At 44.3% G+C, this 17,774-nt stretch overlaps 1 protein-coding gene across 4 annotated transcripts in view; it reads left to right on the plus strand.

Annotated features, from left to right (window-relative positions):
* Nucleotides 1-380: 380 nt before the first annotated feature.
* Nucleotides 381-17,774, plus strand: part of GALK2 (galactokinase 2) — a 75,497-nt gene continuing 58,103 nt past the window's right edge. For 2 of the 4 annotated variants that reach the window (XR_008327543.1, XR_008327542.1), the window contains exons 1-4: nucleotides 383-902; nucleotides 8,778-8,866; nucleotides 9,993-10,116; nucleotides 17,280-17,370. Coding sequence is in view for 2 of the 4 variants with exons in the window: in XM_053365367.1 (XP_053221342.1) it covers nucleotides 850-902; nucleotides 8,778-8,866; nucleotides 9,993-10,116; nucleotides 17,280-17,370 (357 nt within the window). In the remaining 2 variants the exon portion in view is untranslated. Of the gene's footprint in view, nucleotides 903-8,777; nucleotides 8,867-9,992; nucleotides 10,117-17,279; nucleotides 17,371-17,774 lie in introns of all 4 variants that reach the window. The other 2 variants (XM_053365367.1, XM_053365365.1) reach the window with 2 other exon arrangements.

Consider the following 17,774-nt stretch of genomic DNA (forward strand, 5'->3'; position numbering starts at 1 on the left):
GTACATAACATCATCCGTTGAGACAGTGACATTTACTTAAAAGTAAGCTTATACCCCGCGGCGGGGTGCGCTCCCGTCGCTCAGTCCCAGCGCCTGCCAACCTAGCAGTTCGAAAGCACCCCCGGGTGCAAGTAGATAAATAGGGACCGCTTACTAGCGGGAAGATAAACGGCGTTCCGTGTGCTGCGCTGGCTCGCCAGATGCAGCTTGTCACGCTGGCCACGTGACCCGGAAGTGTCTGCGGACAGCGCTGGCTCCCGGCCTCTAGAGTGAGATGAGCGCACAACCCTAGAGTCTGGCAAGACTGGCCCGCACGGGCAGGGGTACCTTTACCTTTACCTTTTTAAGCTTATAGGTACATGATTGGACTGCTGATTGCCTCCCTGCCATCCCCCGTGTGAATAAACCCTATTTCAAGTTAAAGGAAGTCCTTATTTCCATACGTGGCGCACGTGGGTGCTTATAGACTAGTCTTCCCGATGGGGGAGGCGCCAGAGATCCAGCAACTAGATTCCTCCTCCTCCCCCGCCCGGTTGAGCTAGGATAATGTACTAAATCTGGCTGCAAGAGGATCATAACTTGCTGAGTTGCTATTTGCTCAGGCGAGTTGTTTGCACAAGCGCTGCCTATACGGTGGACCTGGGCGGGGAATACAAAGAGGAAATGCAGCAGCGGCTGGACGTTTGCAGCTGATTTCTCTCTCCCCTCCTCCGCCCCCGTAATGCCGGAAGGAAGCAGCTTCCGTACTCCAGGATCTGAGCCTCAGGGCTTTGCAAGCTAGCTAGAAAAGAGAAAACCTCCAGCCGCTTTACTTTGCCCTGGTGCGCGCCAACTCGCAAGGAGCAAACCATGGCCGCGGATCTCCCTCCCACCCTCTCGATCCAGCTGGTAGAGGAGCCCAGGTGCGTGATTGTCTTTCCTACAGCCGATCTCCAGATCCTCCATCGTTTTTTTGTTTACCCCATCCAGCAATAAGCATACCATACAGCTGCCATACAGCAAGGAACGTAACGACGGGATTTTTTTAAAAAAATACAAAACCAAGGTGTTTATGCTTTAGACACAAAGGATGTTTAAGAAATTGTGTTCCCAAACGCCCATCCTGTTGAATTCCCCACCTTCAACCTCCAGCAGTGTTGAAGATTATGTTCCAGATCAATGTTTTCAGAACTGGGACCCACGTTTAACATGAATCTGGGGGATTCATTATTTTTCGTCATTCTCATTCATACACCCCCCATATATATATTATTCTTTAATATGCTATAAAGTGCTGTTCAGTGCTTTTTTCCTGGGGGTACACAGGGATACGCATACCCCTAAACATTTTGTGAATCTAATCTAAGTTTGGCCACATTGAGGGGCAGTATTTCAATATGAGTAGGAAAATGAGAGTATTCCTAAACATTTTTTTAAAGAAAAAAATCACTGGTGCTGTGTATGTTTACTTGGAAATAAGTCCCATTTGTTTCATGGTGTTTATTCCAAGGTAAGTGTGCATAGGTAAAAGGTAAAGGGACCCCTGACCATTAGGTCCATTCGTGGCCGTCTCTGGGGTTGCGGCGCTCATCTCGCTTTATGTGGCCAGCATGACTAAGCCGCTTCTGGCGAACCAGAGCAGCGCATGGAAATGCCGTTTACCTTCCCGCCGGGCGGTACCTATTTATCTACTTGCACTTTTGACTTGCTTTCGAACTGCTAGGTTGGCAGGAAGTGTGCATAGGATTGGAGCCCATAAGACTCCCCCCCCCCCAACCAATACAACATGTCCCTGTATTATTTTTATTTATTGGCTTTGCATGCTTTCTTTCTTCCATGGAGCAAAAGGTGGCTTATATGAGTCTTCCCCTTCCTGTTCCTCACAACAAGAAGGTTGGACTGAGAAAATAGCAAAAAGGTCATTGCTCAGTGCATGGATGTAGCCAGGATTTTTGTTAGGGGGGACAGGCTTTTGTTAGGGGGGAAGAACCTCAGATTTGTATTGATTTTGATTGATTTAGGGGGTCAGCTGTTCCCCCTTGGCTACACCCATGGCTCAGTGGAAGAACACATGCTGGCCTCGGCTTCAGTCCCTGACATTTCTATGTAGGGCTGGAGAACACTGCTGTCTGAATTTCTTAAGAGCTACTGCCAGTCAGTGCAGACAGTGCTAAACTAGATAAAGTAAAGGTAAAGGGACCCCTGACCATTAGGTCCAGTTGTGGCTGACTCTGGGGTTGCGGCACTCATCTCGCTTTATTGGCCAAGGGAGCCGGCGTACAGCTTCCGAGTCATGTGGCCAGCATGACTAAGCTGCTTCTGGAGAACCAGAGCAGTGCACGGAAACGCCGTTTACCTTCCCACCGGAGCGGTACCTATTTATCTACTTCGACTTTGAGGTGCTTTCGAACTGCTAGGTTGGCAGGAGCAGGGACCGAGCAACGGGAGCTCACCCCGTCGCGGGGATTCGAACCACCGACCTTATGATCGGCAAGTCCTAGGCTCTGTGGTTTAACCCACAGCGCCACCCGTGTCCCTGCTAAACTAGATAGACCAGTGATATAAGGCAGGGGTAGACAATCTGACCATGGAAGCCTAAGAAGCTGCCATATCACACATCAAACTAATCATCCAACTAGGTCACTATTGTCTGTTCTGATTGGTAATGGTTCTTGACAGCCTCAGGAGGCTATCTTTTCACATCACTTGTTACCTGAGATGCCTTCTCCATTGTACCAGTGGTTGAACCCTAAACTTTCAACATGCAAAGTACCGGTATATGCTCTCTACTATAGCCACCTGGGACGCGGGTGGCGCTGTGAGTTAAACCACAGAGCATAGGACTTGCCGATCAGAAGGTCGGCGGTTCGAATCCCTGCGACGGGGTGAGCTCCCGTTGCTCCTGCCCACCTTGCAGTTTGAAAGCACATCAAAGTGCAAGTAGATAAATAGGTACCGTTCTGGCGGGAAGGTAAACGGCGTTTCCATGTGCTGCTCTGGTTCGCCAGAAGCGGCTTAGTCATGCTGGCCACATGACCCGGAAGCGCTACGCCGGCTCCCTCGGCCAATAAAGCGAGATGAGCGCTGCAACCCCAGAGTCAGTCACGACTGGACCTAATGGTCAGGGGTCCCTTTACCTTTACCTATAGCCTCCTACGATGTGGTGCCTCCCATATGTTGTGGGATATAACTCCCATTGGCTCCAGCCAGGAATGATGAGGGAAATTTTCTGAAACATCTGGAGGGCACCAGATTGGGGGGAGGCTGCTCCCCCCCCCCGATATATACATTCCCTCTTGATAATTAACAGAAATGAAAACCCTGTTATGCATAAATGGATAAAAGTTCATCAGTATACAAAAACTGCTGCCCCTTCATGTTAAGGTAGCCTTGGATGTTACTTTTTTTTTTTTATAAAATATTTATGAAAGTTTTACAAAAAAGCATATGAATACATACATCATAAAAAGAAAAAAGAAAAATAACAAAGTTACACAAAGAATAAACAAAGAATACACAATAAAACAATACAAAAAAGATAATGAAAAAACATAAACAAGAAAGAAAAAAAAACCAATTTTTAACTATATTTGTTTAGCCCTGGTTCTTGACTTCCTCACACCTCCCTTTTTTGTGTTCCCATTTATTCAATCAAATTCAGCAAATCCCTACCCTCTTTCAATTCTCATTATTAATTATATAGCTTAACATAATATATCTCCAATCTTTCATCCCTTTTTAGTTCATTGTTACATATTCCATAACTTAATCACTAATGCCATATTATTTTTAAATCTAACATCATCTTAGCATTCATAAATTTTGCAATATTTTTGAAGGTAATCTTTAAATTTCTTCCAATCCTCTTCCACCGACTCTTCTCCCTGGTCCCGGATTCTGCCAGTCATTTCTGCCATCTCCATGTAATCGATTACTTGCACCTGCCATTCTTCCAAGGTGGGTAGATCTTTTTTTTTTTTTAATTAAATATTTATTGGTATTTTATAACAATCAAAAAAACAAAACAGAAAAATAAACAAAATAAAAACCACACAAAAATACATAAAATTCAAAACTTAACAGAAAAAAAGAGGGAAAAAAAACTCATAAAGTTTCAAATACTTATTTTCCTTAACCTTATTTCTCAGACCTCCTCACACCTCCCCTTCTTGTATTCTAATTTAAATTGTCAATTCAGCAAGTCCTTAACTTATTTCTTCACCTTAGCTTGAACATTTGTTCTAACATACTATTATTTTACTTTACTTCTTTTTTCCATTTCCTCAATTTATTTTTAACAGCCTTATTTTCAATTAATTTAAAAAACAAACAAACCAATTTTGCCTTATCAAAATTACACATCAATACTTATACCTCATTAATTATTCTTAAACCTTTTTCCTAAAGTCGACCAAAATTTCCCTTCCACGATTTGCCCAATTTCCATACCACTAACAAAATATAAAAAAAAGACAAAGCAAATTATACTTATGTACCCTTTGGATTCCCAACCTCCACCCACCCTTTTCCCGGTTCCAGTCCCCAACCAATATCCATCAGTCTTTATGTTATTTATTTAGCCTGGAGATCTCACGTCCGAGGCCCTTATATCTCTCTCAGTTCCTTTCTGCCGGTCTCTTTGATAGTCCTTGATGTTAAGCCCCAAGTCTCGGAGAGGCTCCGGCCCAACAGGATCCATGTTGCTTCCAGCCAGTCCTCCATACTTAAAAGCAAAGCCTATGGGGTACTCCAACTCTTGTTTCAAATTTCTTTCAAATCCAGATGTCCCCAAAGCTCCAACTTTCACCTTCAACAAATTTGTAATCCTCAGGTCTTCAGATCTCCTCCAAAGGGGATCTCTCCATTTTCCAGACTCCCGTTCAGACCAGGCTTTCCGCATCCAATTTTTATTGTCCTTTTTTATCATCATGTCAGGCCTCATATTGCAACTCTCCTTTGACTCCTGCAAACCTCCAGCTCCTCCTTCATTTTCTTCAAAAACAACATATTGCTCCATCGTATCTACACTTTCAGTTTCATTTATTTGTTCAGTTGAATGGGCTTCCTGTTTCAAGTCCTTATCAGGCTCAAAACTGTTGTTTACTGTCCAGTGTAGTAGTGAAACCTCTGTAGACAAAGCATTGTATTCATCTTGTAAGTTTCCCAAGAGAACAAGTGCTCTGTCTAATTCTGCTTGAATTTTACATGCTCCAGCCATTTTTGTGATGTAGTGTCCCTAATACCCCTCTAGGGGGATTTTAGTTCCTTAATATTCCTTTCAGCTCAAAACCAAAAGTCCAGTTATTTTGTATCAGCCCTCCTTATTTTCAACAAGTTATACCGAGTAAACCAGCAAAAACAGCAGAAACAATGTTCTCTTTTTCCAGCTGACAACTAGCTGACTGACAGCTCACTTGACAGCTGTCAAACTCTTCAATGCAACAGGCTTTCTCATAGGACGTTCCCGGGTCTAGGGGGGGGGTGAAATTTCAGCTCCCAAAATTCTTTTTATCCTCCAGTAAATCTTCTTATAATGTCAAAACCGTGAAGTCAAGATCTTTTATTAAAAAACAAGAAACAGATTCTCTCGACCTTAGCTGCCCGGTCCTTTGCTTTAAATTGTTTACAAAGAGGGGGGGGGTGGACTTCCTTTTTAGCCCCTTCCCGCTCGTTCCAGATCCAAAATAAAAATTTTTTTAAGGTTCCAATCTCCGTATTACTCACGGGTTGATGTTTTAGAGTCCAATCGATCTTAGAAGAAGTTGGCGCTCTCTGTCAATGGCTTGCGGCTTCACTCCGTAGACGAGGGAGTACTCTCAGCACCACGCCTCACCCTGCCTCCGTTCCGAAGCCTTTAAAAAGGCTCCGTCGCGGATTTGGGGGGCGCGAATGGTGCCCGCCGAGTCTCTGTGTTCACAGGCATCCGCGCCTGTGATTTTAAGGGTCTCCGCTTCGCCGCAGCGGCCAGACCCAGACGCTACGGAGCCGATTCCCTCCGGAGCTCGGAGGGAATCCGCCATTAAACAATGGCGCCAACCCGGAAGTCAAGGTGGGTAGATCTTGTGTCTTCCAATACTTTGCGATGAGTATTCTTGCTGCTGCTGTGGCGTACATAAAGAAAGTTCTATCCTTCTTTAACACCAATTGGCCAACTATGCCCAGGAGAAAGGCCTCTGGTTTCTTCAAGAAAGTGTACTTAAACACCTTTTTCATTTCATTATATATCATTTCCCAGAAAGCCTTAATCCTTGGGCACGTCCACCAGAGGTGAAAGAAAGTACCTTCAATCTCTTTACATTTCCAGCATTTATTGTCGGGCAGATGATAAATTTTTGCAAGCTTGACTGGGGTCATGTACCACCTATATATCATTTTCATAATATTCTCTCTTAAGGCATTACATGCTGTAAATTTCATACCGGTGGTCCACAACTGCTCCCAGTCAGCAAACATAATATTATGACCAATGTCTTGTGCCCATTTAATCATAGCTGATTTAACCGTTTCATCCTGTGTATTCCATTTTAACAGCAAGTTATACATTCTTGATAGTGTCTTAGTTTTTGGATCTAACAGTTCTGTTTCCAATTTTGATTTCTCCACCTGGAAACCAATTTTTTTGTCCAAATTGTAAACCTCTCTTATTTGAAAATAATGAAGCCAATCTCACACTTTATCTTTTAATTTCTCAAAACTCTGCAATTTCAATTTGTCTCCTTCTTGTTCTAATATTTCCCAATATTTCGGCCAGTTGGCCTCCATATTGAGTTTTTTCTGAGCCTTTGCTTCCATTGGTGACAACCACCTTGGGGTCTTGTTTTCCAATAGATCTTTATATCTTGTCCAGACATTAAACAAAGCTTTCCTGACAATATGGTTTTTAAATGCTTTATGTGCTTTTACCTTGTCGTACCACAAGTATGCATGCCATCCAAATGCATTGTTAAAACCTTCTAAATCCAACATATCTGTGTTCTCAAGAAGCAGCCAGTCTTTCAACCAGCAGAATGCTGCTGATTCATAATAAAGTTTAAGGTCTGGCAGGGCAAACCCACCTCTTTCCTTTGCATCAGTTAATATTTTAAATTTTATTCTGGGCTTTTTGCTCTGCCAGACAAATCTAGAAATATCTCTCTGCCACTTCTTGAAACAGTCCATCTAGTCCACAATTTGCAATGCTTGAAACAAAAATAACATTTTTGGTAATACATTCATCTTTATAACTGCAATTCTACCCAACAAGGAAAGCTTCAAATTCGACCATATTTCTAAATCTTTTTTTACTTCTAACCAACATTTCTCATAGTTATCTTTAAATAAATTCAAATTTTTAGCAGTCAAGAAAACCCCTAGATATTTTACTTTCTTAACCAATGTTAAGCCTGTCTCTTTCTGAAACCTCTCCTTCTGAATCGGTGTTAGATTTTTCTCAAGCACCTTAGTTTTTGACTTGTTCAACTTAAATCCTGCCACATGACCAAATTCTTGAATCAGTTCTAATACCCTTTTCGTACTAGATTCTGGCTCCTGTAACGTCAAAACCAGGTCATCTGCAAAAGCTTTCAATTTATATTGTTTAACTCCGACCCGAATACCTTCAATCAGACGGTCCCTTCTAATCATGTTCAGCAGAACCTCCAGGACTGAGATAAAAAGTAATGGAGAGATAGGGCAACCCTGTCATGTTCCTTTTTCTATCTTAAATTCTTCTGTCACCACATTATTAACTATTAATTTGGCCTTTTGTTCTGAATAAATTGCATTTATACCATTTTCAAACCCTTGTCCCACCCCCATTGCCTGAAGATTTTTCTTCATAAAATTCCAAGAAATATTGTCAAAGGCCTTCTCCGCATCTATAAAAATTAAAACAGCTTTTGTGTTGATATTCACTTGTAATTTCTCCAAAATGTTAATTATATTTCTTGTATTGTCAGACAAATGTCTACCTGGGAGAAAACCAGCTTGGTCCTTATGTATCTCTTCAACCAAAACCTTTTTTAATCTATTAGCCAAAATATCAGCAAAAATTTTGTAATCCACGTTTAACAGGGATATGGGGCGGTAATTCTTAAGTTGTGTCTTTTCAGACTCAATTTTCAGTATAAGTGTAATAAAAGCTTCTTTCCACGACTCGGGTGCCTTCTTCCCCTCCAAAATCTCATTGCAGACCTGCTTTAATGGTTGAATTAACCAGTCTTTCAAAGATTTATAATATTTTGCAGTTAACCCATCCGGCCCTGGAGATTTCCCCAGCTGCATATTCTGAATGGCACCTTCAATCTCCTGTTCTGTAATTTTGTGGTTCAGCATTATCTTATTTTCTTGAGAGATTTTTTGTAATCCATTGGTTCTTAAAATTTGATCTATATCAGTCTCTTTCTGTGGCCCTTCTCTGGGGAATTTAAACCATGAATATTCCAACTTAATAGTTGCAGAGACATGGTATGGTAGTTCTATTTACCTCCTACTGCTCCCAAAAGTTCTTCTTCCTTTGACGGTGGTATCACTTAACCTGATTTGTCAGATCCCAAAGGTGTTAGTGCCGAACCTAATACTCCAGATCTTAAGGCTCTTAATTCTTCCACAGGTAGCCTTGGATGTTATACCTGTTGGGTGTTATTCCTGGAATTTATGTTGGTTCTCTAAAGGTGCTACATCTTTGTTATTCATTCAATTGATATACTGCATTGTAATACATACCTGTGCGGTGCACAAGATCGCAGTTAAAATCAAAACAACACAACAAATAAAACCAAAGCAAAATTAATCTTCAATGTGCCAACCTGATTTTCCAGACTGCTGAAGCTGAAGAAGATGTTCATCTCTAAATTTCAATCAACTCCCAAGTTTTATGCTCGGGCACCAGGGCGAGTCAACTTAATAGGTAACAAGAATACATACTGGGGTTAATATGAATTCAGTGGCTAATATGCATGAACACATGTGTACATACCGTATTTTTTGTCCTATAGGACGTACTTTCCCCCCTCCAAAAATGAAGGGGAAATGTGTGTGCGTCCTATGGGGTGAATGCAGGCTTTCGCTGAAGCCTGGAGAGCGAGAGGGGTTGGTGCGCACTGACCCCTCTTGCTCTCCAGGCTTCAGGAAGCTATCCACAAGCCTTGGGAGCCCGCGGAGTTCCTGCCGGGCTCCCAAGGCTTGTGGACAGCAGCCTGCAGCCCAAAACCTGGGGAGCGCACCCCAGGCTTCGGGCAGCTCTCCGCAAGCCTTGGGAGCCCGCGGGAGTTCCGCCGAGCTCCCTAGGCTTGCGGATAGCAGCCTGCATCCCAAAGCTTGGGGCGTGATGAGCAGCGTGCCCCGGGCTTCGGGCAGATATCCGCAAGCCTGGGGAGCCCCCGCCGGGCTCCCAAGGCTTGCTGATAGCAGCCTGTTCTGGGGGCTGGGGTCGGGGGAAGCTCAGGCTTCCCCAGCTCCGTACCTGGGGGAGGGATTTTTTCCCCTTTATTCCCCCCCCCAAAACTAGGTGCGCCCTATGGGCCAGTGTGCCCTATAGGGCGAAAAATACGGTACATGGAAGCACATGCATAGAAGCACGCTTTCAGGTTCCACATCTTATTTCCAATGCTTTTGCAATTTCCACACAGTTACATCAGAAGATGGAACTCGCCAGAGGTGCAGGATGCTCAGCAATTTTGTGCCTTCGTTTTTGAAACTAATCCGTACAGGATTACCTTTTTCCTCAACTAGCCCAGTGTTGTCTACTCAGACTTGCAGCAGCTGTCAAACCCATCTTTGTGTGCGTGAGGAGTGGGGAGGGGAAGACTGTGTGAGGAGACAATGTGTGCAGTTTGTTAGTGTCATGATAGGAAATAATTGTTTCCCATTACATCTGTACTGGACCAGTATATAAATTATATACCCCAGTATATTTGATAGAATTTCTCTGGCTTGTGTAAAAACTATCCTTCTTTTAAAAGGGATTATTCTGCTGTTGCTGATGCGTCCCAGACCATTTCAAAATGTTGTTAATATTCTTTTTTGTTTGGTAGGTGAACATATAGATTATTGTGGATATGCTGTGCTCCCAATGGCCATAGAGCAAGATATACTTATAGCTGCTGAACCTCTAAACACTCCAGCTATCCATCTGGCCAATACAAACCCTTTGTACTCGTAAGTGTTCTCGTTATTTCAATTATTGTTGCTGTTACGATTATACCTAAAGTTTCCTAGGCATTGTACAATGATTAAAAAGCAAGAAAAGGTACTATGATGCATATATGGTGGAATTGTTTAAACATCAAACAATTTTGGGAAACAATATATAACGAAATGAAAAAAATGTTCAGATACTCATTTAGGAAAACACCAGAAGGTTTTCTATTGGGACTAGTACCAGGAAGTCTAAAGGAAGAAGACAAGATATTACCGTATTTTTCGCTCTATTGGATGCAGTTTTTCCCCTCCAAAAATTGAGGGGAAATGTGTGTGCGTCCTATGGAGCGAATGCAGGCTTGTGCCATAGCCGCGCGCAACCCCTCCAGCAGGGAGAGGCTGCACGGGGCTATGGCTTCTTTAGCCCTGCACAGCATCTCCCGGCAAGGAGAGGCTGCACGGGGCTAAAGGGGAAGCCAAAACAGCGAGTGGGATCCATCCCGCTCGCTGCCTTTACTTCTTCCATAGCTGTGCGCAACCCCTCCGCAAGGAGAGGCTGCACGGGGCTATGGATTCTTTAGCCCCACGCAGCCTCTGCACGGGGCTAAAGGGGAAGCCAAAACAGCAAGCGGGATCCATCCCGCTCGCTGCCTTGCCTTCTTCCATAGCTGTGCGCAACCGCTCCGCAAGGAGAGGCTGCACGGGGCTATGGATTCTTTAGCCCTGAGCAGTGTCTCCCAGCAAGGAGAGGCTGCACGGGGCTAAAGGGGAAGACAAAACAGCGAGCTGCCTTGCCGTCTTCCATAGCTGCGCGCAACCCCTCCGCAAGGAGAGGTTGTGTGCAGCCTGTACGCTGCTCTTTGGGGCTGGGGGGGAAATATTTTTTTTCTTGATTTCCCCCCCTAAAAACTGGGTGCGCCCTATGGTCCGGTGCGCCCTATGGTGCGAAAAATACGGTATATTTATACGCAACAGTAGCTGCAAGGCTATTGATTGCGAAAAATTGGAAAAGTGATATTATACTGACAAAAACAGAGTGGCTTGCCAAATTATTGGAGTATTACCATATATCCAAAACAATGGGTGAAATTGGAAGGATCTCAAAATAGAAGATAGACAGGGACTGGAAGGCGTTTAAAGGATACTTGCAAAACCATACTGAAAAATCAGAACTCCTATTAGAATAAACAAGTTCCGTTTTAAATACTGAAATACCGTATTTTTCCCTCTATTACACGCAGATTTTTTCTCCTAAAAAGTAAGGGAAAATGTCTGTGCGTGTTATTGAGCGAATGTGTGGTCCCTGGAGCTGACAAGCGCGAGTGAAGGCAAAAATCAAATCGTCCGGAGAAGGGAGGAAAGGAGGAAGTTGCTGCTTTCCTGCATTCTGCCTCAGGGTCTTACTGCCCACCTGCTTCTGTTTCCTTACTGTGTTTGCTCAAACGGAACAAAGAGCAGAGAAAACCCCTCCCCTCCAGGCAATTCCTTTCCGTGCGTCTGGGACTCGAAGGCAACATGCAGGTTGGGGGGGGGGAGAGAGAGAGAGAGAGAGAGAGAGAGCTGGCTGGCTTGGGGGGGGGGACTTTTGCCTTCCTTTCCTCCCTCCGGTAAAACCCCTCTCCTGCATTCTTAGCCAGCTGCTTCTCTGCACACCCCTCTCCTTGTCGCTTCTATGTTTTTCCTTCCCTCCCTACTTAAAACGTGGTTCCAATCACGGATCCACATGGATCCTCAGGATCTTTGCATTGAGTCACCCCAAATTCACCATCAGATCACATAGCAATGATCTGATGCAAAAACAGGGCTGCAATGGTGCAAAAACATGGTTACAAAGCACGGATCCACATGGATCCTTAGGATCTTTGCATTGGGTCACCCCAAATTCACCATCAGATCACATAGCATGTCCATGGCTACAGCCTGCACCAAAAAAATCACGCACCCACTGTTGCCTGGGGCTGCAATGGTACAAAAACGTGGTTACAAAGCATGGATCCACATGGATCCTCAGGATCTTTGCATTGGGTCACCCCAAATTCACCATCAGATCACATAGCATGTCCATGGCTACAGCCTGCACCAAAAAAATCACGCACCCACTGTTGCCCGGGGCTGCAATGGTACAAAAACGTGGTTACAAAGCATGGATCCACATGGATCCTCAGGATCTTTGCATTGGGTCACCCCAAATTCACCATCAGATCACATAGCATGTCCATGGCTACAGCCTGCACCAAAAAAATCACGCACCCACTGTTGCCTGGGGCTGCAATGGTGCAAAAACGTGGTTACAAAGCATGGATCCACATGTCTGTGGCCGCAGCATGAAGCACAAAAATGATACATCCACTGTTTCATTCAGAATTTTTTTTTCTTGTTTTCCTCCTCTAAAAACTATGTGCGTGTTATGGTCAGGTGCGTGTTATCGAGCGAAAAATACGGTACTAAATAAGATGGATAACAATGTGTAACAGAAAAAGAAGCGTGAAATTAGGTTAAAGGTGTGTGAAAGAAAGTAATAGAAGTGGAAAGAAATTGCAATTGAGTAGATTGAAGTCTAAAACAAAGGTGGGGTGAGGGGTGGTGGATGGTGATGGGAAAAGGAATTGTCTGTGGGATTGAGTGTAGGTATGTTTGAACATTTTTAAGGATTGTATAAAATGTATGCTTGTATGCTTGTATATTCGCAATATGAGTGTCTTAATGCTGAATTGTTTTAATAATAAAAACTTTTTTTTTTAAAAAAAGCAAGATACCCAATGCTTTCAAGCTTGCATTCTGATAGACACAATATAAAGAAAAATGGGATGGGAAAGGAACAGAAAAAGAAGCAAATTTGGACATGCAAATATTTCATGGCAAGGTAGAAGGGCCATTCAGGGAGCAAGTGTCCAAGTTACAGGAGACTGGACGTCAGCAAAGTGCTCACCAATGAGGACAGGATTACAGATGCAGCACAGTCCGAACAAACCAAGGTCAAGAACAGAGGATCAGTCTAGCCCTGTGGATAGCTCAGTCGGTAGAGCATGGGACTCTTAATTTCAGGGTTGTGGGTTTGAGCCCCACGTTGGGCAAATGATTGCAGGGGAATGAATGATCTTCATGCTCCCTTCCAACTCTATAACTCTATGATTCTATGACACAGGGACATCTGTACTGTATGTTTAAAACAGTATCATACTACTCTAAACGATCATGTCTCCTAACAATTTTGGCACCCTTAACAAAAGTACACTCTCTTTAGGGGAAGCTATGACTGTTTAAAGTAGGATAATATTGCTTTAAATGTATAATACAGACAAAGACTAGGCCAAGGTCAATATCACAGGGAAGTGATATAGGTATAATTCTGCAAGTCTATAAAACTTGACCCAGGAACTGGGAGCCAGAGAACTCTGGTGTTTCTAGCAACACCAGAGTGAGGTCTTGTATACAGTGGTACCTCGGGTTACAAATGCTTCAGGTTACAGGCGCTTCAGGTTACAGACTCCGCTAACCCAGAAATAGTACCTCGGGTTAAGAACTTTGCTTCAGGATGAGAACAGAAATTGTGCAGCAGCGGCGGGATGCCCCGTTAGCTAAAGTGGTGCTTCAGGTTAAGAACAGTTTCAGGTTAAGAACGGACCTCCGGAACGAATTAAGTTCTTAACCCGAAGTTCCACTGTACCTCCTAAACACCACCCTAACCACAGCTGCTGGCAGTGAAAGACTAAGATTATACAATAATTACACAATTATACAATAATAATAATTAGGGATGAATTGTAATGATCAGTGCAGATATCCATGTGGTGCCTTTCAGCTAGATCTGCCAAATTCTGTGTTTGTACGTATATGAGCAAATTATTTGGAGTGCTCTAATACTTTCTTGCAGAGTGATTTGTGTTTTCCTTGTATGTAGCAGAACTTGCACACCTTTCTCTTGAAACGGAAGCACCTTATGTCTTAAGTGTTCCTAAATGCTTGGCAGGGGATGTAGTTTGAGGAAAACTGCCTCGTGGGCCAAATTTGGCTCATGGGCTGGAGGTTCCCGACCCTTGTCTTACAGCATAATACAGTACAGAGGACCAAACTACACCTAAGTGAGATCTCCTCTTGGGCTATTTTGATTGTCTGTACAAGTCAAATTTGGGACGCGGGTGGCGCTGTGGGTAAAAGCCTCAGTGCCTAGGGCTTGCCGATCGAAAGGTCGGCGGTTCGAATCCCCGCGGCGGGGTGCGCTCCCGCTGCTCGGTCCCAGCGCCTGCCAACCTAGCAGTTCGAAAGCACCCCCGGGTGCAAGTAGATAAATAGGGACCGCTTACTAGCAGGAAGGTGAACGGCGTTTCCGTGTGCTGCGCTGGCTCGCCAGATGCAGCTTTGTCACGCTGACCACGTGACCCGGAAGTGTCTCCGGACAGCGCTGGCCCCCGGCCTCTTGAGTGAGATGGGCGCACAACCCCAGAGTCTGTCAAGACTGGCCCGTACGGGCAGGGGTACCTTTACCTTTACCTTTACAAGTCAAATTATTATTCTAAAAATAAGAATGGAGTCTTGATTCATAACACTGGATTTTAAAATTCTCTGCACCCGAATTGCAGAAAAGTTGCCTCAGACAACTCCATAATAAGATTATTGTGTTGATTATTTCCAGGATAGAATGAAAGTGTCAATTTTCTGTTCTTTGCAAAGAGTTTCCCCATTTACTCATTTCTCACAGTTATATTGCATCGTGCCTGGGCATCTTGTGAGGATGGATGTCTGAATATCATGTGCCAGCATAGATGCCAACATTTCTTTCAGTCTTTTGGTTTGAAAAGGCTGCAAATAATTTCAGTGGTCTGCACACCCAACTTGTAACATTTAATTCCGCGGGGCAGCCAGCGATACCATATAATTATCCCTGTTTTGTTTGGTTTTTGAGCTTTTAAAAGAAAGGCATGCACAGAGGAAACAGGATCCCTGTTTATTTGGAAGGAGGAGAGAAAAGGGGAAGCAGCAGACTGCATATTTATTTTCTAGGGCAAACAATAAGAACTTGTAGCACAAAGAGTGATTTCTACCAACAGTAACTTCTCCTTTTTGTGGTATTATTCATCTGAATTGCCTGATGAATTTTAAGAAAACATGGAAACAAGTCTGGTTTGTAAAATAGACCTTAGGGTCTGCCTGGGTGCTCTTTGTTTCTACCTAGAATAATTATACCATGTCAAGTCCCTACAGAACATTTGTTTGCGGAAAGGTTATACAACAGTGAGGGACGCGGGTGGCGCTGTGGGTTAAACCACAGAGCCTTGCGCTTGCCGATCAGAAGGTCGGCGGTTCGAATCCCCACGACGGGGTGAGCTCCCGTTGTTCGGTCCCTGCTCCTGCCAACCTAGCAGTTCAAAAGCACGTCAAAGTGCAAGTAGATAAATAGGTACTGCTCTGGCGGGAAGGTAAACAGCGTTTCCGTGCGCTGCTCTGGTTCTCCAGAAGCGGCTTAGTCATGCTGGCCACATGACCTGGAAGCTGTACCCCGGCTCCCTCGGCCAGTAAAGCAAGATGAGCGCCGCAACCCCAGAGTCGGCCACGACTGGACCGAATGGTCAGGGGTCCCTTTACCTTTATACAACCGTGAGCATTCATCCTGATATGCTTGTGCACTGTTATGCATCTTCTCGTTAATCATTCCTTTGTCCCATGCTTTTCAGTGCATTTCACCAACACTTTCCAAACCACAGAACCCGGTCCTTTTAAAAAAGTGGATAGGTTTTTCAGCCCAAGGGCCATATTCTTTTTTTGGAGAACCTTCCAGGGGCCAGCTGCCCCTTGGTGGCATACCCCTCAACCCTCAATTCAGGCAACCAAGAAGCATGATCAGAGTTCTAGGGCAGGCATAGGCAAACTCGGCCCTCCAGATGCTTGGGGACTACAACTCCCATCATCCCTAGCTAACAGGACCAGTGGTCAGGGATGATGGGAATTGTAGTCCCAAAACAACTGGAGGGCCGAGTTTGCCTATGCCTGTTCTAGGACACACTGCAGCCAGGCGAGAACAGACAGATGCAAAGCAGGGCTGGTATATTCTGTTACTGGGCCATTGCCCCTCTCTCAGTCACCCCCCCCCCAATCTGTCTACCTTGTTGTTGTTGTTTAGTCGTGTCCGACTCTTTGTGACCCCATGGACCAGAGCACACCAGGCACTCCTGTCTTCCACTGCCTCCCGCAGTTTGGTCAAACTCATGCTGGTAGCTTTGAGAACACTGTCCAACCATCTCGTCCTCTGTTGTCCCCCTTCTCCTTGTGCCCTTCATCTTTCCCAACAGCAGGGTCTTTTCCAGGGAGTCTTCTCTTCCCATGAGGTGGCCAAAGTATTGGAGCCTCAGCTTCAGGATCTGTCCTTCCTGTGAGCACTCAGGGCTGATTTCCTTCAGAATGGAGAGGTTTGATCTTCTTGCAGTCCATGGGACTCCAGCACCATAATTCCAAGGGTTGGAACTGCCTGCCAGCATTCTCTTCATTAGCCTTAGTGTTGCCCTTGTACAGGCATAGGCAAACTCCGGCCCTCCAGATGTTTGGGACTACAATTCCCATCACCCCTAGCTAACAGGACCAGTGGTCATGGATGATGGAAATTGTCACCACTGGGTGTTGCTTAGGAAGGTGTGTTGGCCAAGGAGACTCCAGACTGACCGACCGACCTAGAGAGCTACATTTGGCCTCTGGGCCTGAGGGTCTCCATCCCCACACTAGGGCAGTTCAGTTGAGCAAAACTATATGTTTTCAACAAAAAAATATTTCAACAAAATAGTATTCCACAAAACAGATAATCTGGAGGTGCCCTCTGTCCCTCTGAGTACATGGTGTGAGGTACCCCAAATTGGGAGTCTGTGTGATGAACATGAATGCAGATTAGGCATGCTTACCTCTTCACCTGGTGACGAGAGCAGGGAGGGTGTTAGAAAGTGAGCTGGCACAAACCTGTGGCCTGCTCCCGATCTCTCTCTGGCCAGCATCTTGAGAGGCAGAGTGGGGCGAGATGAAGAAATAATGTTTGACAGGCCCTTGGCAAAACCTTTGGCAAAAAGAAAAGAAAAGAATGTGCTGCTCCTTAGCCAGCAGATGGCAGCAGCAGGTCGTTTATATTTTTAAAAGCACTAAACCCACGTTGATAGTTTCATGGACTTTTAATGTTTTTCCTGTATGTTTATATTTTCCAGGGATTTTACTACAAATGCCAACAACATTCAAATTAATCAAACGGAACCTTTGTGGCACAACTACTTTCTATGTGGAGTCAAAGGAATTGAGGTAAAACAAATTCAGTATGCATCATTGTAGTAAGTTATTTTTTTTAATTAAAAATGTATTGGGTATGTGCATCATTTAAAGTGTGTGTTATAGTTAGATTTATTTACACAGATAAAGCACCATGGCTACAAAACTCTTTCAGAATTTATGGTCTCTTGTTTCACGTTTTCCGGCATTAAAATGTTTCTCCTTGCTATGAGTTTTTGAAAGATTTTTTCAGAGCTCCAAGAGTAGAGTAGATTAATAAAAGTGTGACATAGGAATATGATCAACATTTCTCTAATTTTAACTCCACATTATAACCTGGAAATCCTGGGTTAACCCACTGAAATTAGTGAAATTACAGGGGGGCAGCGTTGGGGAGTGGGGGCTAATAACCATATTACTTGCAGTAATGCCCTGTA

This window comes from Podarcis raffonei, chromosome 14 (genome assembly GCF_027172205.1).
Source record: "Podarcis raffonei isolate rPodRaf1 chromosome 14, rPodRaf1.pri, whole genome shotgun sequence".
NCBI classification, from domain to species: domain Eukaryota; kingdom Metazoa; phylum Chordata; class Lepidosauria; order Squamata; family Lacertidae; genus Podarcis; species Podarcis raffonei.